The sequence below is a fragment of the Quercus lobata genome, chromosome 5 (genome assembly GCF_001633185.2).
Source record: "Quercus lobata isolate SW786 chromosome 5, ValleyOak3.0 Primary Assembly, whole genome shotgun sequence".
Lineage (NCBI taxonomy): Eukaryota > Viridiplantae > Streptophyta > Magnoliopsida > Fagales > Fagaceae > Quercus > Quercus lobata.
Window position 1 is genome coordinate 71,987,893 of NC_044908.1, and position 24,236 is coordinate 72,012,128.

The 24,236-nt window shown below is 35.0% G+C and overlaps 3 protein-coding genes across 4 annotated transcripts; 1 reads left to right on the forward strand and 2 right to left on the reverse strand.

Annotated features, from left to right (window-relative positions):
• Positions 1-1,804: 1,804 nt before the first annotated feature.
• Positions 1,805-6,344, forward strand: LOC115989546 (subtilisin-like protease SBT2.4). Its single transcript, XM_031113272.1, has 10 exons — positions 1,805-1,873; positions 2,028-2,167; positions 2,293-2,687; positions 3,126-3,221; positions 3,515-3,584; positions 3,905-4,187; positions 4,279-4,619; positions 4,899-5,166; positions 5,322-5,588; positions 5,673-6,344. Exons 1-10 carry the CDS (start codon positions 1,864-1,866, stop codon positions 6,089-6,091), a joined length of 2,289 nt encoding a protein of 762 aa, XP_030969132.1. The 5' UTR covers positions 1,805-1,863; the 3' UTR covers positions 6,092-6,344.
• A 960-nt stretch (positions 6,345-7,304) lies between these two features.
• On the reverse strand, positions 7,305-14,067 carry LOC115993115 (O-fucosyltransferase 15-like). The gene is made up of 10 exons (XM_031117393.1): positions 13,566-14,067; positions 12,786-12,875; positions 12,565-12,664; positions 12,324-12,385; positions 12,061-12,149; positions 11,117-11,237; positions 10,891-11,034; positions 10,416-10,750; positions 9,478-9,718; positions 7,305-7,818 (listed from the first exon to the last, which is right to left on the reverse strand). Exons 1-10 carry the CDS (start codon positions 13,962-13,964, stop codon positions 7,510-7,512), a joined length of 1,890 nt encoding a protein of 629 aa, XP_030973253.1. The 5' UTR covers positions 13,965-14,067; the 3' UTR covers positions 7,305-7,509.
• Positions 14,068-17,717: 3,650 nt separating this feature from the next.
• On the reverse strand, positions 17,718-23,846 carry LOC115991732 (protein STRUBBELIG-RECEPTOR FAMILY 8). Of its 2 annotated transcripts, XM_031115607.1 has the most exons (16): positions 23,390-23,846; positions 22,867-22,999; positions 22,698-22,769; positions 22,535-22,600; positions 22,363-22,434; positions 22,188-22,259; positions 21,169-21,240; positions 21,005-21,070; positions 20,858-20,923; positions 20,453-20,757; positions 19,820-20,076; positions 19,369-19,640; positions 19,092-19,227; positions 18,819-18,958; positions 18,533-18,689; positions 17,718-18,200 (listed from the first exon to the last, which is right to left on the reverse strand). In XM_031115607.1, the coding sequence occupies exons 1-16, from the start codon at positions 23,511-23,513 to the stop codon at positions 18,048-18,050; spliced, it is 2,163 nt and encodes a 720-aa protein (XP_030971467.1). In that variant the 5' UTR covers positions 23,514-23,846; the 3' UTR covers positions 17,718-18,047. The 2 variants fall into 2 exon arrangements, with proteins under 2 accessions (XP_030971467.1, XP_030971468.1); XM_031115608.1 differs by lacking the exon at positions 23,390-23,846 and having other exon boundaries at positions 22,859-22,940.
• Positions 23,847-24,236: the final 390 nt, after the last annotated feature.

A 24,236-nucleotide genomic window follows, 5' to 3' on the forward strand; every position in this document is an offset into this window, starting at 1 on the left:
GCAATTTCAGTACTTGATAAAGCCATTACAAATTGTGGTCTAAGGCTTAGACAAGTCAGAGTGAATTGTAATTTCACAAAAGCAATCCTTACCAATTTTTTTTAAACCCTTTTCATTTCTACCCCTTAAAATAAATAATTAAATAACTTCTTTTGCTAATTAATAAATAAATAAATGACTTAGTCAAGGTTGTTTGGCGTGAGATTGCAAGGCATGCATGAATGTACGTTTAGACTTTAGTGACCAATCCTCATTCCCGCCCTACTTTGAATCTAGGTAGAAGAGAATGGTAACGGTTGGTGCAAAATGGGTTTCATCTTTTTGTTATAATAAAGCTCAAAACGCTTTTAGTCACGTTAACAGTGTGGTTCATCATTAATTTGGCTTTCTGCTTGCCTTTATAAGGGTTAAGAGCTTCTCTTCTTCACCACCATTTTGAATTGAACAATATCCAAAACTGTGAAGCATGGGACGAGGGTTTGATATGATGGCTTCTTTACAGTTCATGTTGCTTCTGTTTTACGTGAATTTCGCGGCTTGTATTGCAGAAGAGCGAGCAATATACTTGGTTTTAATGGAAGGAGACCCGGTTGCTTTCCATAGAGGTTCTTCACCTGGTGAGAATGGAAGAAGACTTGAGCTGAACAGGTTTGGATTAAAAACTTGTTTCCTAGTAAATGGCACTGCCTAGTCCCCAGTTGTTTTTTGGAAAATAACACTGATCTCTAGAGGTTGGTTTAGGGTTTTAACTAGGCAAGTAAATATATATTGGAGGGTCTTACCTGCGGCAATAAATCTATATATATAATAATATATGAAGTTGAGAGAAACATAAATTAAAATTCTAAATTAGAGTTTCAATTTTATGTCATGTGTCCTAAATTATTTGTTCTTAAAGAGTTTATTTCTTAATTTTAGAATCAAATGTGAAACCATATCATAAATATTCATCCGTGTGAGTTATTAAGTACAAAATCAAAGAGTCTAAAATAAATGAATCCTAAAAAAAAAAGTGCTTCACAATTATTATTTTTTTTTTTTAAATGGACAATTAACATTTTATACCTAATAATATCCTTACAAAATTTTTAAAGAGTTAACAAAATATAAAAATGACTATCAATAGTATTTAAATTATATATAAAAATTATATTATGCATCTTATTGTATATTTTTAAGTGTATTTATGCATATGCATGGAGTTATAAGCTAGTATATATAGAGGTAAAACTTAGTTACAGTTCTTTAAGTTTTCAATTAAATTTAAACATATGGTTATATATATTTTATGACCAAACATATAGTTGTATTGATGCATAAACAATATTAATATCTTTTTCAAAAATAATAAAATTTAATGTAATTATATGTTTAAATTTAATTGAAGAACTTAATCTATTTCAGAACTGTAGCTAAAGTTTGGATCTCATGAGACTTTATGAATCACTAGTAAACCCTATTCTCTTTGTGATATTGAAATATTAGCCACTTATTCTTGTGGATATAGACAGTTCTTGTGGATATAGACAGACTGGCAATCAGGTAAATTACCTTTACATGGTTATCTGTGTTGTGTCACCCATTTTTCCCTAGTTTTCACTAAAATGCATAGATATACAATCCTCAGCATCAGTTATGCCTTCCACTCAGAAAAGAAAGTAGTAGATGTATAGTAGTTGATCGTGTTTCAATACACTGATTCATATAAACCCAACTGTTCCAACGTTTTTTATTTATTTAGTTTAATTGATTGGTATATGTTGAAGTATCTTGAAAGCCCACTTCTAAATACTCCAACATGAACTGTGAATATAACGACTGTTCCAACGTTTTCTATATGGTAGAGACCAGAGAAATAAGAGCATGCAAAAAGGTGGAGTCATATAATTAAGAAGTCTAACTCTTGTTTTTTTTTTCTTTCTTTCTTTCTTTCTAGTTTGCACCTTATTTTGTGGTGAACAATATTAGCTCAATAATTAATAACTGAACCATAAAGTTCTTTACATGTGCATGGATAAATAGTGAAGTTTCCGAGGCTCATGCAAAGCACTTGGTGGATTCTCATGACCAACTTCTGCAGAAAACTTTAGAGAGTGGAAGTTACAACAAGCTCTATAGCTTCAAACACATTGTAAATGGCTTTGCAGTCCACACCACCCCTTCCCAGGTCCTCTCCTTGTTTAGTTATCCATGTCTGTGTATGTGTGAATTAGTTTCCAACTTCAAACCCATATATCTTCCTAGCTCGAAAGAAAGAAGGTTCTTGAAAGTTGTTGGCCATGAAAATTTCAGGCTAGAAGACTCAAAGATGCTTCAGGAGTGAGGTTGGTAGAGAGAGATAGAGGGGCCAAATTGATGACAACATACACTCCTCAATTCCTTGACTTACCAGAAGTATGGACACAGGAAGGAGGAGAGAAAAGTGCAGGTGAAGGGATTGTGATTGGTTTCGTAGACACAGGCATCAATCCTTGCCACCCAAGCTTTGCTTATGATCCCATGAAGCTTTTCACCTCAAATATTTCTCACTTTTCGGGAGCTTGTGAGACGGGTCCTCAATTCCCGGCTTGTTCTTGCAATGGAAAGATAGTTTCAGCAAGGTTCTTCTCAGCTGGGGCTCAAGCGGCTGCAACTCTTAATACATCAGTGGACTTTCTCTCACCCTTTGATGCTGTTGGACATGGCAGGTAAAGTCACCACCATGGTTATATAGATATAAGGTTCGTAGTTTCCATAAATTAATGTGTGAGTAATGAGTTATTGCAAATTTTTTACCGTATAAATTTTACAAATTGACCAGTCAACTAATACATTACAAAATAGTACTTCAAAAATTTATTTATTATCTCTGTTTTATGTAACACTAATTATATTCATTGCCATTTTAGTTCAAAAGCCTTTGTAATTTTAATATTTTCTTAAACTTTTATCTATTACTATGATCTTAAATCATTTGGGCTAGAGATATTGCGTGTTGACAAAGCAAACTCATTTCTTGCGGTGCATGTGGTGACAATGATTTGTACTCCATTAATTAATTCCATCTTGGAGGATGTTCAAGATGCTATTGAACTATAAGGGTGATGATATGCTTTTCTTATGACTGTTCTTTTTGCCTTTTTTAGTCATGTGGCATCAACAGCAGCTGGAAATACGGGAGTTTCCGTTTTGGTGAATGGCTTTTTGTATGGACGAGCTAGTGGAATGGCACCACGCGCACAGTATGTTATCTCTACTGTATTATGCAGGATTTTTATAAGGATGGGAATAATGCTAATCCTTGTCTTATTTTTAGATTAGTATATCAAAATTACCAAAGCTTTTGAATGAGGAGTTTAGGACAGATTTGTATATGTTAAGGATTCCTAGTCGACCCCAAAATTTTGAACTAAAGCTTGATTATTGTTGTAGTATGTCATAATAACCAAAGCTTTTGAATAAGCAGTGCAGGACAAATTTGAATGTGTTGACATTTTTATGTTATTTATGTTTTTTTTTTTTTTTTAAACCACAGAATTGCCGTTTATAAAGCTGTCTATCCAACTGTGGGAACTTTAGCAGATGTGGTATCAGCAATTGATCAAGTAAGAGTAATTCCCAGCTAAAATTTAGTCTGAAAAGATTATACCATACATTCTTTTAACGAAATAAATTGCTAGTTTTGATGGTTTCTTAATCATATCACTTATGGAGAAATCCACAAGTGCACCAATATGATGATTGGATTTGAATATATTATATGTACAACAAATTTTCTGCAATTAGTGTGCATGAATAAAATTGATGCATGCATGCATACAACTATTGATTAAGTTTCAAAATTTGGAGCATATAACACACCATTCTCTCATTAATGAATATAATTTAAAGGTCCTCTTGAATCTTGATCATAATATTATATCAGGCAACAAAAGATGGAGTGGATATCATTACACTCTCTGTTGGACCAGATGAACCACCAGAAGATAAATTCACCTTCTTAAATGTGTTTGATATTGTCATGTTGTCTGCACAAAGAGCTGGAGTTTTTGTGGTGCAAGCAGCAGGTAATCATGGCCCAGGGCCTTCTACTGTGCTGTCTTATAGCCCTTGGGCTGTTGGTGTAGCTGCTTCTGGCACAGACAGGACCTACCCTGGTTCTCTTCTCCTGGGAAATGGACAAAAAGTTGGTGGTGTAGGATTATCAGGTACTAATTTCCAGTTTCCAAAATATGCAAAATTAATATAGTTCATACTCAAACCAAATCTATTCATGGAATTGCTAATGTATTTCCTTAGGACCAACTTTGGGAGACGGGTTATTTCTATATAAGCTGGTTTTAGCTAAGGATGCAATTAAGATAAATGGGACATTTCCAAGAACTCCACAGTATATTGAAGAGTGCCAATTTCCAGAAGCATTGGACCGTAATGTAGTGCTAGGTAGTGTTATCATCTGCACCTTCTCAGATGGCTTCTACAACGGGATCTCCACTCTCACTGCCATCATGGACACCGCAAGAACTTTAGGAATCATGGGTTTTATTCTAGTTGCAAACCCAACCTATGGTGATTTTATTGCAGAACCCATTCCCTTCGCTGTTCCTGGCATTATGATACCCTCTGTTGCTGATGCCAAGGTACTAACTAGTATTAAGAACAAGGGCAAAACTTAGGTACGGTTCTTTAGGTGTTGTAGCTTAGATTCTCCAATAAAATGAAAACATGTTGCTGTATTAATCAATGCAACACATTTTCCTGTAATGACAATTAAATTTAACCATGTGACTTACTAATCAATACAATCACATTGTTGAATTTAGTTGAGGAACTTAAGATACAATACCTAAAGAACTGTACCTAAATTTACCTTAAGAACAATAAATCATGCTTAGGGATACATCATTGTTTTTATGTAGGTTATATCACAATACTATGAGCAGCAAATAGAAAGGGATGGGAGAGGATTTGTGACCAAATTTGGTGCTAGAGCGGCTATAGGAGATGGAAGGGTTTCTTCTTTCAAGGGGCAGGCACCTATAGTTAGTAGATTCTCTGCAAGGGGACCAGATTTCATTGACAAAGACAAAAATCCTGCTGATATACTTAAGCCTGATATTCTTGCTCCAGGGCACCAAGTTTGGGCAGCTTGGAGCCCCATTAGTGCCTTAGAACCCACATTAGAGGGTAAGTATATATAAATGCTAACATTTAATGTTTATGTTATTTTCATTGTATCTTATTTGTTAATTACTTAATTAAGCAGCAACAATGTTGCATGTTGATACTTGCTTTCTATGTTATTACAATTAAGAACTGATCAAATTTAACTGCTAATGTAGGATACGATTTTGCACTACTGTCTGGTACCAGCATGGCAACACCTCATATTGCAGGAATAGCTGCACTCATCAAGCAATATAATCCTTTGTGGACTCCATCAATGATAGCTTCTGCAATTTCAACCACAGCCAACAAGTATGACATTAATGGAGAACATATAATGGCAGAAGGATCAGATAACTTGTATCCCTCCACTCCTTTTGATTTTGGTGCTGGCCATGTCAATCCTACCCGTGCATTGGATCCTGGTCTAGTCTTATCCTCAGGTAAAAAATTTACCATATACTACACCAAAAAACTTGTTTGATGATTCTTCCTCTTCCATATCTTATAATTTAATCCTTAAGCAGGATATGATGACTACATCAGTTTTTTGTGCTCTCTACCCAATATGGATCCAGCTTTAGTCAAAAACTCTACTGGAGAGTTGTGCAATCACTCTCTTAGCCACCCAGCTGACCTGAACCTTCCTTCAGTGACAATATCATCATTGGCTGGGGCTCAATTATTGCGACGGACTGTCAAGAATGTAGGGCTCAAGCCAGAGACATACTTGTGCTCTGTGATGCCACCAAATGGGACACTGGTTAACTTGAATCCACCTTGGTTTACCATAGCTCCACAAGGAACCCAAGATTTGGACATACAAATTAACGTGACCAAAGCAATGAATAACTGGAGCTTTGGTGAAATAGTTTTAACAGGCAGCTTAAATCACATTGTGAGAATAACCTTGTCAGTTTTATTTCAATGTCCTCATAAGAATTGATAGGTTTCTTTCACAGTATCCATGGCTTTAAATATCATGGTACATATATCATTGTTCGAGAACAAAGAATATGAAAGAAATATAATGGGATGAACAGGACTTGCAGAGAAATGCATGCTTTAAATAAGTGAGTGTGTGTGTGTGATTGAGAATTGATTCAACTAATTGTTGCTGCAATATTATAGGGCGGAGCTTTCATATTGCTCCCCCTATTCATCACAAATTATATATTAGCAAAAAATCTTATTACACACTCGCAATTGAAATTGTGTTTTCAAAACATGATTTCAGTCAACAAAATGTGTATGATAAATGGGTAATAAGAATTGTGTGATTGTCATTACCCTTGTACTAATGTGTAGCCCTATGTCTACGCACAAGTACAATTAAAAAAAATCACAATTATACATTTTTTTTTAAGAATAAATTCAAATTATACATAATATTAGCTTACACTTTTTTAAAATCATAAATTTCTAAAATATGTAATAATTTCTCGTTTTATATATATATATATATATATATATGATTTAGAATTTAGTTGAATTTAGACTCTTTGGTTTTTTTCACCTAATAATTTACTTTCCACAAAAATTTAAAAAAAATAAATAAATGAACACGTGGCGAAAAATTGGACTTCAATTGAAATCCAATTTAAAATCAATTAAATTTTTTCTAAGTTTTTACTATTAATACATAAATAGATATAGATTAGTGGGCTGCCAACTCTTGACCCGCTATTGTCAATCGTGTCCCAACTTCGTTACACAGTTCACTCTTCCTACATTGCCCCAGGGCTGGTCCAAACTCCGAAGTCCAAACAACTCACAAGTCACAACTCAATCACTGCTGTCACTTTTTCTGAGGCAGAATAGAGGAAAAATAATAAATAATAGAAAATAAAATTTGCAGATTAATAGTTTTAGATTTACATATTTCAAAGACCTGATTAACACTCCATCCAAAAAAAAAAGAAAAAAAAGACCTGATTAACACTACACATATAGATGCAAACTCACCCTCGTCTGCATTGAGTTTGAGTCTCACCACATCCCTTATGTCAGATAACTTTCTCAATAAATTTGACACTTTACACTTAAAATTTGATATAAACTAAATTTATTTATCAACATCCATTTTGGAAAAGGACTTTGATTACATGAGCCAATGAATAAAAAAAAATGGCTGCTTATAATTTTTTTTTCCAAAGGTATAATATTAATCAGATGTCCTCTTTCTCTGTCACAGCTTCCAAAAGCTAATGAACATTCAATGGTTTAAACTATAACCGGCACAAAGCCTGAATCATAACAAAAGAATGACAATGAATGTTATAAATTACAATTAGTATTTAACATTAGAACCACAGAAAATACCCTAGTCTACTTAAAAAATAAAAAATTAAAAAACGAAATGCATTAGTCTGTCCTGCACATGCACTCTTTACATCGTGGATACCGGTAAATACTCCTCGCCTTTGGTCTTGTCTGGACATGTTTAGTTTGTCTAATTGCCTTCCTCACTCTCTGCTCAAACACACGCCATTCAATAGTGTTGTTCTTCAAAAAGATGCTTGCAAGCCTGCGTTTGTTTGGCCGTATTGTTGGCATTTTCCCTCCACCATAGTATATTCGAAACCCAGACACTAAAGATGAAAACTGACTCCCTGAATCGGTCATAGCAAATGCATCTGCAGCAGTGGAGCCTATGAAGTCCAGGGCAGCTAACTACAGAAGAAATAAGCTCATTATTCTTCAACCAATTGACAGGAACAGGGAAAACAAATTAAACTTGTTATGTATAGTACATAACATGGACAAGAACTTGTCCATTCATGAAATCATTTGTTGGTGCAAGATAACTAAAAGAGAAGAAAGAAGCACCACTATCAATGTGAGTGCCAAGTTACTAGGTTGAGAACTGGAATTGGTTGAAAATTCCAAAAGAGCTTAGCTAACAACTATAAATATTCTTTAAAAAACTAGCCAACAATCATCCTTGACCATGTACATATTTTTCTGCTATTTCAGGCTATTACAAGACTATAAGCACAGGCTTAGTTCAATCTGCTACCAAAAGAGAAACCTACTTGATGCTTTTTCCAATGAAAGCTAAAGTATCTAGAGTTGCTTTCCATATAAAGTCAAATAGATATAGGATTCTTTTTGCAGTCAGACAGAAGCAAACCAACAATGAAATTCTGGTTGGCTGGTAATTCCAGGTCCATCACATGGTGAGCAGTTTCCAAAGGGTCTTCAGGATTTTTTAGTTCTAAAGTTTGTCTTATGTCCAATACTATGTCCTCTCATCACAAAGATGACCATCATGATTTGAAAGGTATTTAGACATTTTAGAGTGAATTTACCAATTAGGTCTTCTCAAATAGACAATTTGATCAGAAGTTTTTACAAGGTGCGATATGACATTTATAGCACCAATTTAAAAGGAATTTAGCCATTTTAGAGTGAACTACCAGTTATAACAATTCAGGAAAAAAAAAAAAAAATTTATAGCAGATTCATTTTCTTCCTGAATTCATGTCTCATTCATCAATTATGACATGCTTGATATAAAAAATTATCCTCTAACTTAGCTGAGGTCTGAATTCTTTTTCAGGTGTAACCACTTCAGAAAATTCATGAGGCACTGGGACAAATTTTGTCTATAATATTGTTTTCTTGAGAATTGATCAAAAATTAATGGTGGAATCTTTTTAACTGTCATGCATCAGAATGCACATCCACTGAACTGTTATTCACAAGTTTTGAGCCTTCATCTAACAAGACTTTATTGGTTATACAGCACAGAATTAATTCAATACAAGTGTCTAAGAAATAAAACTTGATCATCTCATCCCCACACCCCCCTGCCCCCCCCCAAAAAATAAAATAAAAAACCTGTATTATATGCTAACTGATTCAACAATATGAGTTTGGATCATCAGTGCCAAAACCCAAAATTAGCACTAAAAACCTTTTAAAAAAAACAACCATTAGCTAGCTCTTGTGCAAGGAAAAAAAGATGACATCAAAGTTTCCTTCTCCTTTCCGTCCATGATGAAAATTGTATTTGAAAAAAAACAGATTAAGAAAAGACATTAAATCAAAGGACAACTATCGCTTTGATAGTGGTTTCATAATTACCCTTATTATATGCTTTGACAATTGAAGAGTGGACAGTCACTCATTTGATTTCTTTCAATTTTATAGTCAAGGGTAACATAGGAAATAATATAGTTAATGTTTTGACAATTGAACAATGGCATTCATTTTGGGACATAAAAAAGGGGAAATGAGGACATTCATTATGGGACTGAGGGAGTATGCAAGTAACTGAAATCACACTTAAGCTGGACAAAACAATAACAATAAAAGCAATGCTATTACCTGAGATGAAAAATTCATGAACGGTTCAAGTTCAGTTGATGAAAGCAGCTTCTCTTTAGTAACCAATTTAGGATACAAGTTGGTCAAAGCAGCCAATCTTGACTGACCTCCATATATTTGTGAACCTGCCACAAATATATGGGTCTTACGTTTGAAACCAAGAGCAGCAAGTAAAAGTATTGCTTCCTCTGGAGTTAAAGGACATAGGCCTTCTGACCTGAGTTCTGCAGGAGAAGGTAACCTGCACAGATTTAAACATTTTGATTAGATAATAAACAAATGTTGATGACAGATAGTGCTCTATTTTTTCTCTTTTTCTTCCTAAGACAGAAGGCAGAAAATGTGGGTGTTTCCGTTGTGAAATAATCTGATTACGCAAGATTAAAGAAGAGAGAAAAGAAATGAACACACAGATTTTACATGGTTCAGCAGTGTGCCTACATCCATAGGTGGTGACAGGGAGAAAGTACCAGTATAAAATAGGGAGATTATAACAGTAGCACAAAGCAATCTCACAAAACCCAAACCCCAGATACACCTAGAGAGCTCTCTCTCTCTCAAAAAGAATAGAGAAATCCCTATTCTATAGCTCTAATATTTCAGCACGCTCCCAAGAAACAATTGCCGCATAACCACATGAATATGTCTAAGCTTTTGTCAGCTCAATATTGGGTTTTCCACAGTAGTCTAGGGCCAACTAATTCAATTCCCAGTCTAACTAGGACTAGGCTGGTCAATGTGTCTTGACTAAGTCAAGCCACTGACAAAACAGTTTCTTTAATTAGAAAAATTGAGTCTTTAAAATGTCTATGAAACTTCACAAATGTTGAAAACAAGCCAAATAGAATGACAAACTAAAACCAAAATAAAGCAGCCATATATTCACACACACACACATATATGAAACAAATATAAAACAAAAATGACATGGCACATACTTTGTGGTCTTCTTGATCTGTGTCAATGCAGGGAAATGGATTTCACGATATGCTTCCAACTCTTGTCTCTCTTCTTCACCACCACCAAATTCACATAAAGAATGAGCCACCATATCAATTTCAAATCTCAGGTGTACAGCTAGATATCTGGAAGGTTTCTTAGCATGACTTCTGCTTTCCTTCTTATTTGATACTGCAGATGGACCAATAAGATAATGATCCAGTGGCCCAGTGTCACCTGCATGCTGGCGTAACCTTTGAAGAAGCAAAGCACCAGTTTCTTGTATTTTAGGAACAAATTGCAGAGCGTGAAAATTACATCTGCATCGAAGTCTCTATATGAAGTTCCCCAATTAGGAAGAGCAAAGTAGGTGAAAAGGTCATAACAAACTAAGGAAGCCCAAGTAACAATGACAGTCCAATAAATCTATCGAAAACTTGTAATAGACTAGAATGTCAAAGGCTAGTGATTTACCTGCAACTGAAACGGTATAGGGTCAAATGCCAAGCGATTCCCAAATCCAAGAAAATGGACAACTCTATTTTTAAATAGAATAGGGAGAATCATCTTCAAGTAAAACCTTGGCTTTGCCTCTTTCATGATATCTTCATCCGTCACCTGGGACAGCATTTCAAGAATCACCATGAATAACCCATCATTTGGAATTAATACTTAATACTCATTAATTTGAGGAACTTACAACACTACCAATAGCCTCCAAATCTAATGACCGCAAATCCTTAGGAAGTTCCTTCACTATCCGAATATCAGGAGTCAAGTAGTTAATAAAATGCTCCTCCTGATAGATATCGCTGAATTGACTATGAAATTATACAATTTGATATTGTCACATTTCCATCTAAAGTTAAAAATAAATATTTAAAAAAAACACACACACACACACAATCTCAAACCAATATAAGTCACTAAAACAACATTGAAAAAAAAAACACACACACACACACACATTACATGAAGCAATTCCATTTAGAATACATGATCAACAATAACCATTAGAGCAAAAGACATACATACAAACACCAAGGGCAAACTATAACACCTCCTTTTCCCCACCATTCATATTAATATCACCTCTATTGTAGGAAGATTCAATGCATACGCCTAAAAAACAATAGAACAATATTAAAAAGGACTTCTATGTAAAAATATATTCTAAATAATCAAATTCATTATGTCTTATCCGCTTAGTCTTTTGGGCTAAGTAGTCATTTAACATTAAATCAAAGTCAAATTTGTTTGTTCTTGTCACCACATGCCAGACTCATTTATCCTTGTTTTGGTTTCAGATAGGTCATCAGATCTGTTTGTCTTTGTTTCAGTTTCTATTACATCTGGAAGTGAGAAAATGGGGTTAAGAAATACAATATTAATTGGGTGAATACTTGGTTACAGGTATATGTATTATTGGGCCTCTCCACCTACTAGCTTAAGCTTTTGAGTTGGATGCTTTAACATTCTAAAAGCTCAGATGATTTTGAATCCAGCCACTGAATATAGCCTTTTCCTAATGCAAGAGCACAATCACCATGGCAAAAAGAAACAATCGATGAAACAAATAATGTGATTGGAGAAAAGAAGAGGAAGAAAAAAAGAACAAGAACAATAAAAAAAGAAGCATGTCACCTTGCATCTCTCCATACGCTACTGTACAAAAATCTGGGAATAACAAGAGTTGAATTAAGTAAACGTGCGACCATGACAGCATTACAAACCTGTTGCAAATCAGAATGACATTAGAAATACAAAAGGTACTCATAACAAAAAATTGCTCCTTTAGAAGCAAAGCCTTTTCTTTTCTAAAGAATAATGTAGATTCATCATTAATGAGATTGAGATACATAAAGAGTAATCATAACAGCAAAATTTGATCCACAGGTATTACTTACAGCAACTCGCTGCTGGTTAATCCCACCGTTTGCAGTTACCAAAATGTACCCATTATTTCCCTCTATTACAATATCAAAGAAAATGCTTTGTGAGAACCAGCTTAAAACATTAGATCCATGTCTTTAAAAATATTTAGGATACCCATGCACACACATACAAATGCATTCACAGCAGTCACCCATACAAAAACTTTAAGACACACACACATGCATGCAGGGGGATAGAGAGATAGAGAGTCACCACTAGGTTCCCAGTTACGTTGATCAGCACAAGGTCTCCAAGCAGAAGCAGGAACAAATGGCTCCTGCCACAAATCTTTTGGCTCACGTTTATTCGCTCCCTGTGTGTCATAGCACAAATCCAATGAAATCATGCAAAAACACTTAAAAGGGGGAAAAAAAAACAGTGTTCTTCCTCTATAGAATTATAAAGAGTCAAGATAAAAAATGATATCCAAATACCTCAGCCAAGGCATGGGCAGCCAAAGCCAACAACCTTCCGTAAATACCTGTCTGTGGTCTTTTACCTTTAGCATACTTTCTCAAATTTTCCTGCAAACATTTCAAGTAAAAAAACCAAAATGAAAATCTCAATAACCTCAAGACATCAATTTTCCTAACCTTTCTTAAACTTTTCAACATACATCACTGCTCCTAACTAACATCAATTATGTTTTCTTTATAAATGGAGTTAAAAGATATTGTCAATGCATGCTATACAGAGGGATTACAGTTCTCTATTGTTCTTAAGGTAACACCATTACATAGATTGGATTTCGTCACATTATCAACAATCTAAATAGATACAAAAACAGTGCCATTCGACGTTTGCTTAAATGCTGACAACATGAGAAAATTCAGCTAATTCAGCCAATAAGACACATGACATAATGCAGTATTTGGTAGCGCGTAAAGTGGAACACTCAGAGAGGAACAGGAGATTTTTATTCGAAGAGTTCACGATACATTTACCTACGGCTATGAACTCGGCCTAAAGTTGACAAATTGTATTCAATTTCATATTTCTTCCCAATTTCACTTATTCATTACAATTTTCTCACTCGTTCTCACATTTCGCATATCAAAAATTCAATTCTTTTTTACATCAATCCCAACCTGAAATGTCATAAATCTCAAATTCCAAATAGCATTTCTATTTGATACAATAATGGAAATTCTAATCTTTTTTCAATAAATATAGAGCTCTTTTTCAAAAATTCAAATTGATATTTCACAACATACCTGAACCAAAACCGAATTCTCCGAAACCCGAGTTTTAGAATCAGGATCAGGCCGTCGATCCTGCAATCGCAAAAGCATAATCCAATTGACGAAGAAAAACAAAGCCACCAATCCAATCAGAGCCACAGCTCCTTTCACTCGCTTTCGACTGTACCACGCTTTCGCAGCCCTTCGCTTCTTCACCTTCACCTTCAGATCCCAAAACGACGCCTCCTCCGCCGCCGCCGCACGGGATCGACTCGGAGTGGCGGGCGAGTTTGGCCGGGCGTGGAACGAGCTCGACCGGGACCGGTCCGAACTGCCGGTCTCGTAGTCGAGAGAAGCGCTTTGGTGCTGGTTTAGCTTACTGTTGGATTGGAGATCTAGGGTGGGGTCTGAGAGGGTACGGGTTGTCGCCATGGGTCGGGAGATCCGACCCGAATGCAATGAATGCGTTTTGGTGTTGCGGAATGAATTGAATTGAATGTTGGGAAAAAGTACCTAGGAATGGGAGCGTTAAATATTTGAAGACTGTTCACTCAGCTCGCGGTTTTTTCGTTTGTTTTTCCTAAATATATATCACTAGATATTCGCTGTCGTTTTGTATTCTTGAATTGAATTCTATGTCGTTTACCTTCTTTCCATTTTATTTATTATTTATTTTATAGGTAGTTTTATAACAGTTGTTTACTTTAAAAAAAAAAAATAGTAATTTATTAGACCAATTTGTAATTTACAGCCTTAAAGTTTTGGGAAGTTTTGATTTTACCACTTTAAAGTATCAAAATTTGAACTCGAACTCCTAGCAATACAATTATTTGAATGTAAGCAATTTCATCTTAGTGTTGTAATGAGATGTACGCTAAATATCACCTCAATTCAAACAACTTAGTTTTATGAAAGAGTAAGTTTGGTATCATAACTGATTTCATAACTTTGCCACAATTTTATCATATGGCGACCCATAAGTGGTGAAATCATGGATCCACATAGACCCACTATTTTATTTTCACCACTTATAACTCGTCATATAGACAAGTTGTGGTAAAAGTAGTGAAAATTTTTGTGGCACTAGCCTTACTCTTTATGAAACCAACATCTAAAATTTTAAGAGGTAAAACCAAAATTATTCAAAAATTTAAAGTTGCAAATTGCAATTTAATCAATTTACAATAACTATTAATATTGGTAAGAGATAATGGATTTTTTAAGGAAAGAATATAATATGATTTTCTTATCATATATATATAATATGGTTTGAATTTATTGATATATTGTTTCATGATAAATTCTCTTTATTATAATAATATAAGATAGTAATAGGGTTGTTTTTTTTAGTAAATCCCTTGGGGAATGGTTGGGTCTGCACTGGATCCGTTGAGACATGAACACGTGACAATTATTTGACATATACCTAAATCTCAACAGATCCATTCCATAGAAACACTGGACCTATTAAGATGTGAACAAATGACAATTATTTGACACATGCCCAAATCTCAATAGATCCAATGCACAAAAACAATGAACTCAAGCTAGGTTCTTTATTATGTAATTCCAAGCCTATTGATCAACTCCCATTTTTTTATTAAAAAGAAAAGTCTATTGATCAACGGCAATAGACTTTATTGTCTATATATTTGAAACCAACGCGTGATTTAGAATTTGAATAAATATTAAAAAGTACTAATTTATATTAGTTTACATGCCGATGATGTGATGAACTTTAATTTACTAATAAAGCAAAACGATATGATATTTGCATTATAATAATTAAAGAGGTTTTGTCCCAGTCCCATAGACTGGTTTCTCAAAAAAAAAAAAAAAAAAAAATTGAAGAAGTTTAAAGTCTATGTTGTGTATCCTTAAACCCTTTTGGATATACACTACTGTAAGTTTCTTTAAAAAATCTTTTCTCCTTTTCCCGTGTGTGTATTAAAAAATACTTAATATTTTCAAAAAAAAAAAATTATTTAATTAATAGTTCATTTTCATATATATATATATATATATATATATATATATATATAATTGAAAGTTGGCAAGTACCCTTCAATGACTTTTCGGTTTCAGTATTAGGATAACATTGTCTATGAATCGTATCTATCATTCCTCACAAAACAGAAGTCTTGAATCTTATTAATGAAAAATCGTTGTTGGTGAAATGTATGGTCATTTATGTTTCACACTATTCATTAGTCATATAATTCCAATTGGCTCACCTGGTAAAAGTTTTGATGATTGAATAAGAGATTTGGGGTCCGTTTGGAAACAGTTTATTTAGCTGAAACTGATAATTTTTTTGCTGAAAGTACGGTAGAGAAAGTTAAAAGTCAATTGAAATAGTATAGTGAAATTCATGAATAGTACCAAAAAGTACAATGAGACCATGAATAGTAACAAAAATAAGCTAAATAGTAAAAGAAATTGTCCAATATAAATTATCTCAAACACAACCTTAGAGTTCAATTCCTGCTTACACCAAAAACTGATTAGGTGTCTTGTGGATGGTATAAGTTGAAACTCTATAAAAAAAAAAAAAAAAAAAAAAAAATCATTAGTCCTCTAATATCTTCCCCTCTTTGCAATTGAACCCACTACACTACTAAAGTAAAATCATTCATTTCAAACATCTTTTTTCTTTTTCTTTTTCTTTCTCTTTTTTTTTTTTTGACAGAAAACCTTTATTGAAAACCAAACCGGATATGGCTAGAAATATGTGTGTTGAAAAGCTAATTGTAAATGTGGATGCCCTTGAAGTTGTCAATCTGTTATCTAACACTAAAGCCACCAATCGGCTAACCCAACCCATTGTGGGTGATTGCAGGACCATTCTCCAAGCTTTCCAGGTCCAGCTGCAACATTGCTATAGGGAGACCAACAAAGCCGCTGATTTCTTTGCTAAACTAGGCCATAGTCTGTCTGAACCTTTTGTTTACTATGTGACCCCCCTTTTGGTATTATGGAGGTCTTATCTAATGATGCTAATGCTATTTTGTATAACCGAGTCACTCAGGTTGTAACTGCTGATTTTATTTAATATAATTTTTGTCTTTGTTTACCAAAAAAAAAAAAAAACCAAACAGGTAAAACAAAACATCTATTTTTTTTTTTTTTTAAATGAACAAAACATCCATCTAGAATTCACGTATTCTTGAAACTTCATTGAATAAAAGTAGTAGTAAAACCAAGTTGCTTAAACCACTTTGAAGCAGTTGGATCAATTTAATTTATAGTATATGATGATAACCAACGCTCGTGATGATGGTACAGCCTGGGTCTGATTCACCAAAGTTGTCGCGTTGCACTTCACATTTTTCTTTCACAGCCCGCAAAGCCACATTTTTGGTGTTTTATTTTATTGTCTACTACTACTATATTTTCCACCACTCAGAAGTACACTCTGTATTCTCTATTCAAGGATTTATCACATGACCGACCCGTCTTAATGGCATTTTGCTGGTCCTTCCTAGACTCAACTTTTACATAGGAGGTTGAAAATTCTGGTAAAGTAGCATATTTGAAACTTGAAAGTGACTACAAGGCACTCAAAACAAATTATGACAATACTAGTATACTGTACCAATTACTAACAAGTTTGGCTGCACATCAATGCATGACATCTCATGCCAACAAAGAAGAGCTGCACCGAAGTTGCAATGGGGTCCTAGTTGGGTTTGATTTGAATTTTGATTCAAATGAGTGGATGACACCCAATCCGAAGTACAAAACTACAGATCAAAATTACCTGCACTGAGTTAAAAACATAGTGGGTCAAGTAGATTAACAAATTTCCACCTAGAAATGTGGTACAGCGGTTATGGTCTTGGAATAGGTAGATCTTTAGTTCCAGCCTTTCAGGATGACAGAGTTGCATTGATTTGGCTTATTAACACCTCTACTAGTGTTCTGGGTGGGACTGAGATCAAGTTATGACTCAACTCACTTGAGGGAGCCCGCAACCTCTCGTCTGTGTAGAAGAGTTACTATGATCATGCTAGCTCGAGTAAGCCACAGCTGGTCTCCCTCACCCTTTTTGTTTGGGAGGAAAACTTAGCTAACAAATTTGAAAATGAGTGCCAAGATTAGCCCCAGAATATACAAAATATAAGTGCTCAACAAATGGAATTTGCAACTGCTGATAATCCAAAAACAAAGAAAGAAATTTGCTTATGCTCAAATGAGTTAAAATTTTTATTATGCCGCAAAACATTCGGAATTCACATTGAATATCACATGTTGTAAAATACAAAATATATAGCACCCTTTCCAGCTAAATATATACCTTAATATGCAATTTTCAAGTTAAGTGCCCTTTTGATACAACTTATTCTCAGCTTTTTGAAAATGGCAACGGAAAAATGTAGGGGACATAATTACATAGATCTAATCTTGATACACCTTCCGGACCTTTCATCTGCATGCTTTGGCCATCCCCTGGCTCTTGAGTAGCTGTATACAAAACTGCCAACAAGACTTGTAAGTCTGACATGGCTCGGCCACTTAAAATGACATGTCGATGGCCTCATGATCTGGGGTCCTATATGCGAAACCAGATTCATCACTTGAACGCCTCTTGACCACACTTGCCCTTTGCACTAAACGCACCAATGCTTGCACAACTTCAGACATGGGAGGCCGAAACTCAGGTTCCGGCTATACAGAAGACCAAAATTGTAAGTTGAAAGATTCTAAAAAAATAAACATAAGGCAACCAAATAAGTATGCCTATAGGACTAACAATGAAGTGGTTTCAAACATGAATAGGTCATGTTTGTGACATGCACCTAATACTATAGACATGAAAGTATGTTTGAACCAAACTTTTACAACCAGGTCAAAGATTTTTGAAGCATAAAGCAATGAACTGCTTTTTTTTTGGCTGGTGCTATGTAGCAATGAGCTTCTTTAAATGGTTAATTCCTCTTTGTTTATCAGAATCTAAACACTATCTTAGAATCAATCTGAGTATTAATTAAGTCTTTTACCTGTACACATAGTGCAATGATGTCAGCAAATCGTGACAAAGACTTTGCAGGATACATGCCATTCAGGGCAGGATCAACCATTTTTGCCAAGGCATCTATATCATGGAGTTGTGGGGTAGCCCATCTCACAAGTGATTGTTCTGATCTCACCCTTGAACTATACAACAGAAGAATATAAGCATAGAGGAAAACTGTGTGGATAAAACAACATCAAGAATAATAAAGAAATTGCCACAAAGAATCCAAGAACATTAACAAGGTTTCAAGCAATGTAGGACGCTTCTACCTGTCTAGCGGCTTTCTACCAGTCAAAAGCTCCAACATCACCACCCCAAAGCTGTATACATCACTTTTTACAGTGTATATCCCTGATAATGCAAATTCCGGAGCGCTATAACCAAACGAACCAACCATTTGAGTTGAAACCTGTGAAGCATCAAGCAGACAATTTTTCAGGCCAGCACACAACAAAAACCGTGTAGACAGCAAGCACCAAAATGCACAAAGGAAATGAAATACTTCACTAATCCAGAAGCATAACATAATTTTGTTTATCTACCTGCCGCTCTGTGTTTGGAGTTAGAGCAGCCAAACCACAGTCTGACAAATGGGGATTGAGCTCTTCATCAAGTAAAATGTTTGCCGATTTGAAGTTTCTATGTACAACAGAAGGCAAGCACACTTCATGCAAATACCTGATAATCAAAACTATAATTTAGAAGGGAAATTGAAGAAAGTATTGGAGCACACAGATACACATCCCAACCCACACAACATAAACACTTATGGGTGAAAAAGATAGAGAATACTTAAAGTTTCATGCACATATTACATACTCTAAGGCTCGAGCAGTTCCAAGGGCTATCCTAACACGCGCATTCCAAGTCAGAGTCTTGCTACTATCTTCAGCAAAATGGAGTATGTCGTGCAAACTCCCATTTCCTACATACTCATAAACTAGAAGACGCTGTCCATGCTCTGCACAATATCCAGCCAGTGTAACGACGTTCGGGTGCCTCAAATGTGACATATTTGAAATAGCTTCAAGAAAGTTATCTTCCTCCTGTAGTGACAGTGCTGCATTGTCGATCTTCTTAATGGCCATTATCTAGATAAACAGAAGATATAATGATTAATTCAGTATCATCCTTGTTACAGGGAATAATGAGGTCATCAAGGGTTATGACAGCACCACAGCAAATATTGCTATAATTTTTAACGGCAATACAACAACAGCAAAAACAAATAAATAAATAAATAAATTTAACCATAATAAAGTAAAATCACCTTTCCATTAGTGAACTCTGCTTTGTAAACACGACCAAGGGAACCTTCACCAATAAGAAATTCCTGACTAAAGCTATTTGTTGCTGTCTGGAGAGAAGCAACAGTATGTGAGGTTGCAGTGATGGGTGACCTTATTCTCTTTACAGATCCATTTTTCCCTTGCATCCTATCAACTGTTGGTTTTTCAGCAGGCGGGGGCTTCAGATCTGTAACAGCAGCTATGCTTCTTACTCTCTGCTCTTGCATCACATTATTTACTGTAAAAAGAAAGGAGGAAGTATAAAAACAGTCAGAATGTCACACAATAGCATTCAGTCTAAAATATCAATGAGAGTTTTAAAACCATTTTGACCTGAAGGAGATATTCAGATTTTATAGAAGATTGATTTGTTGGTAGAACAACTGATTAACCTGCACAAATTTATTTACTAACATCTAATACTTCCGCAAGATAGAAACATGAACTTGTTTTTGTTGCAAACCTAACAGATTTTACAGTTTATTTCAATTGATTTGCTTTCATAAAAATCATGGCCCTCCATAAATTAAAATTTCCAATCACAATAAAGGCTAGCTAATAGCAGAAGAAAAAGTGAGATTGAGAGAACAAAGAACAAGGGAAAGAGAATCTACCATTACTTGTTCCAACCGAGAGACTACCCTTGGGAGTCCTAGCACCAGTGTCCTTTTTATTCTTTCGAATGCAAAAAACAAGAAGTAGCACAACTAAAGCCACAAACACAGAACCCAGGATTATGCCTACTATAGCCCCAATTGACAATCCCTTATCAGAATTAGATGATCCTCCATTAGAATTCTGTGCGGACGGTGCATGAGATCCAGAATGAGTGCGATTAGTAGCTGATTTTCCATGAGGAGGTGGGGTATATGGTGGCGGAGGAGGAGCGGGACCATTGTCAAATGAATTTCCATCATATCTGTTTCATTCCTGAAAACTAAGTTAAAAGTGTTGCAAAAGGTTGAATTTACAAATTAAATTGGCATATGAGAAACAAAACAAGATGCATGACCACTTACATAAAATTAGGGATTGAAATAATATTTTGAGGTATCCATCCATTGAATTGGTTGTTCGCAACATTTCTGTAGAAAATATAGGGTGTAATAACAGTAGGAAGGTAGATAATGCAACTCTAGATCACAAGATATAAAAAGAGAACTTACAGATTAGTCAAAGGCAAACTAGTAAGAACATTAATAGAACCAGTCAATTGATTGTTCTGCAAATAGCTGCCACAAGTTCAGATATCATGAGACGTTTAAACAAAAGTGCACAAAGATTTAGAACAATGCCTCTTCAAGAAAAAGTAGCACAATTAAATACTCACAGCGAAGAAAGATTGGATGCCAAACCTAAGGAAACTGGAAGATCTCCAGAAAATTTGTTGAAAGAGAGATCCCTACATTCACAAGCAAGATGGCACGATACATAAACAATCTCAAAAATAAGGAAATAATCTTTTACTGCAAATTATCTGAAAATATGGATGAGGATTAGTAAAAAGTGAAGAGGATATGGCTTGAGCATCACATGAAGTCTCTCACTATCTCCCTCTGGCTAATCGTACCCTCTCAAATTAGAGAGCTTTCTTCTCTATCTAAACCCCATCATCACCTCTTCACTGACAATTCAACCATGAATTCTATCCAAGGTAATCTGAAATAAATTTGTAATGGGGCCTTTGTATTTGAATTGAATTAATTCCAGGGATCATTTAGTGCAACTCTGTACACACTGACTTTTTTTTGCATTTAAGAAATGAAGGTGCTGAAGGAGAAAATTCTTCATCACACTAAAATAAACTCAGCAATGCTTTTTTTTTTTTGGTTGCTAATTTCAGTCTCAATAGAAAAAAAATTGAACTGCCAAAAAAAAAAAAAGAACAACATTGTGTAAAACAGAAAATGAAAGCAATAAGCCAACCGCTAATAGGATGAGCAATCATGAATATATTTATTTGGTTGAATTAGCAAATTCCTAAATGTAATAGGATACATGTCCATGATCTTCCCTACCACCGGTTTTCTGGTCTTATTTAGTAGGCATGATTAACAGCAGTACACCACAGTCATATAACAAATCCTACGAGGGCATTCTCCACACTCAAACCCAGGATAAATATCAAAAGCTTCCAATTTGATTTCTACAAATTAAATTCAGTTCAATAAGTGACCTAAATTTAAACATAAGGATTGATAAAGAGAATTGAACTGATTCAATTTATTTGATTGATCATTATATTGAAGTTGCTAGGCACCCTTTGACAGCTAAACTGCTAAAGAAATCAACAATAATCAAATGAATATGATTTTAAAAAAAAAATTATAGCAAGGTATGTAATCTTACAAGGTTGAGAGGCCAGAAAGATTAGCAAAAATGTCTCCAATTGACTGGGAAAGTGAATTACGGCTAAAGTTCCTGTAAAAAAGATTTTCAAAACAGGAAGTAAGTATACCTCCAAATTGCAACTAAAAGCATAATAAGTGAATTGAAATTTCATAGCATTCAAAAAGCCACTCACAAATAATGGAGTGTAGGTGTGATCTTAAGAGAATAAGGAAGATTCCCACTTAAGTTGTTGCCCGCAAGATTTCTGCATAATACAATCGATAAGAAGTATTGCATCAAATAAAAGAACTGCAAAAGTTATGACTTCAAAACTACAGAAACAATCAATAAAAGTTTGAACTTACAGGCTTGTGAGATTTGGTGGTAACTGATATGGGATGGTATCATGAATGCCATTGTCACTCAGATCTCTAACAAACACAAAGTAAATCAAATTAATAACTCACTTAACCCAAAATTAATACAATCCATATAACATAAACAAATATAAAGCAATAACAGGCTCACAATGTTCTCAACGACGTGAGGCCTGAAAGCAAGTACCCCATTGTCCCATTGAGTTTTAGTCCAGAAATGTCACTGATACAACAACAACAACAACAATAAGACCCATTAACAAAAAATTGACTGATCAAACTACCAAATTCAAATCAAGGAATCACATTTACTTTCATACATGGAAACAACAGCTGAGCCTTCACAGGTTACCCCTTTCCATGACTCTACGCAAGGATCACCGCCACTACTTTTCCAATTAGTTAGCTGAGAAGGACTATTTAATGAGGTGAACAAGACCTGAAGAGATTGAGCTGCAACTCAAAATAAACAAGAAATCAAAACCCAAAACCAAAAAAAAATAAATTACCCATTTGGTTAATGAGAAAGTTGTTTAAAAAAATATCTTTTAAAAAATAAATAATAAAAAAAAAAAAAGCAAAAAGTTCACATCTTCCAACTTGTTTAGTTTTTCTACATTTTCTGGGCAACCAAACGGGGTTTAAAGGATTAAACTTTGCAAAAATAAAATCATAAAAAAGAAAACCCAGTGCCCAGATAGTCAATGCGCATTTCCCAACATCTAAAGCCAAATTTACCATTTTAAAAAACCAATACAACCAAGCCGATCAAACACAACAATATATACCAAACTGATCGCAATGAACCAAAAAGTACAAAAAGAAAAGAGAAACGAAATGTACCGTCAAGGGGGTCGGTGGTGGCCAGAACAAGAGGTAGAGCAAGAAAGATCAAGGCAATGAACAGTGACTTAGTGAGTTGAGAACGAGTTAGAGAGTGCGAAAAAGCAGCTTGTTTGTTAGCCATTGTGAGCTGTGATAGAGAGAGTGAGAGTACTGAGTCCAGTGTTGTGTTGTGTTTTGCAGGGGGGGCAGCTTCAGAAGTGGGGTTCAGGTGAGGTAGAGTACATGCAAGAGCAACATGGACTCTCAGCAGAAGAGGAACAAGAAGAAGAAGAAGAAGAAAAGGAAGAGAGGTTGTTGTTGAGGTTGAGATCACAGCAAGTGGTTCTTAAAATGGTCATTAAGAAAGGGACAGAGAGTGAGATGGAGATTCGAAGCTTGGAGTTATGAAGAAAGAGAAAAAAACACAAACCATGACAGAAGTATTCAAAGAAAAAAAAGTGTGTGTGTGTGTGTGTGTGTGTTTGTGTGTATACGTGTTGTTTTTGTGTGTGTGTGAGAGAGAAAGAGTGTGTGTGTGTCGGCGAAGAAAGGAAATTTTGGTTAAAAGAAAAATAAAAAGAGTAAAGAGAAAAATAATGTAAACAGAGGAAAAGGTTGTTTGGAGTAGGCAAGCAACGTATGATTATGAAGCTTTTGAGGTGGGTGTCTCTCTCTCTCTCTCTCTCTTCTGTGGTCTTTGACTATGGGTTTTCCCATGCTGGCTTTTTTTCTTTTTTTTTTGGATCGCCTAAATTTCTCCTCTTTGGTATTTCATTATTTCTACACCGTGTCTAGAGATTTGCCATGTCGGCTATCAAGATTGAATAGAGTGCATTTGAAATAAGAGCACTGGTAGTGCCTAAAT

Excerpts from the sequence above, each read along its gene's own strand:
- LOC115989546 (XM_031113272.1), top strand. Across the intron at positions 2,168-2,292 it reads TCCACACCACCCCTTCCCAG|GCTAGAAGACTCAAAGATGC; the intron begins GTCCTCTCCTTG and ends TGAAAATTTCAG. Across the intron at positions 2,688-3,125 it reads GATGCTGTTGGACATGGCAG|TCATGTGGCATCAACAGCAG; the intron begins GTAAAGTCACCA and ends TGCCTTTTTTAG.
- LOC115993115 (XM_031117393.1), bottom strand. The coding sequence starts at position 13,964 with ATGGCGACAACCCGTACCCTCTCAGACCCCACCCTAGATCTCCAATCC. Across the intron at positions 12,665-12,785 it reads CTGCCCATGCCTTGGCTGAG|GGAGCGAATAAACGTGAGCC; the intron begins GTATTTGGATAT and ends TATGACACACAG. Across the intron at positions 11,035-11,116 it reads TGGAGGCTATTGGTAGTGTT|GTGACGGATGAAGATATCAT; the intron begins GTAAGTTCCTCA and ends ATGCTGTCCCAG.
- LOC115991732 (XM_031115607.1), bottom strand. The coding sequence starts at position 23,513 with ATGGCTAACAAACAAGCTGCTTTTTCGCACTCTCTAACTCGTTCTCAA. Across the intron at positions 19,641-19,819 it reads CAGAGTTCACTAATGGAAAG|ATAATGGCCATTAAGAAGAT; the intron begins GTGATTTTACTT and ends CTGTTTATCTAG. Across the intron at positions 18,201-18,532 it reads TCATTGCACTATGTGTACAG|CCGGAACCTGAGTTTCGGCC; the intron begins GTAAAAGACTTA and ends TCTTCTGTATAG.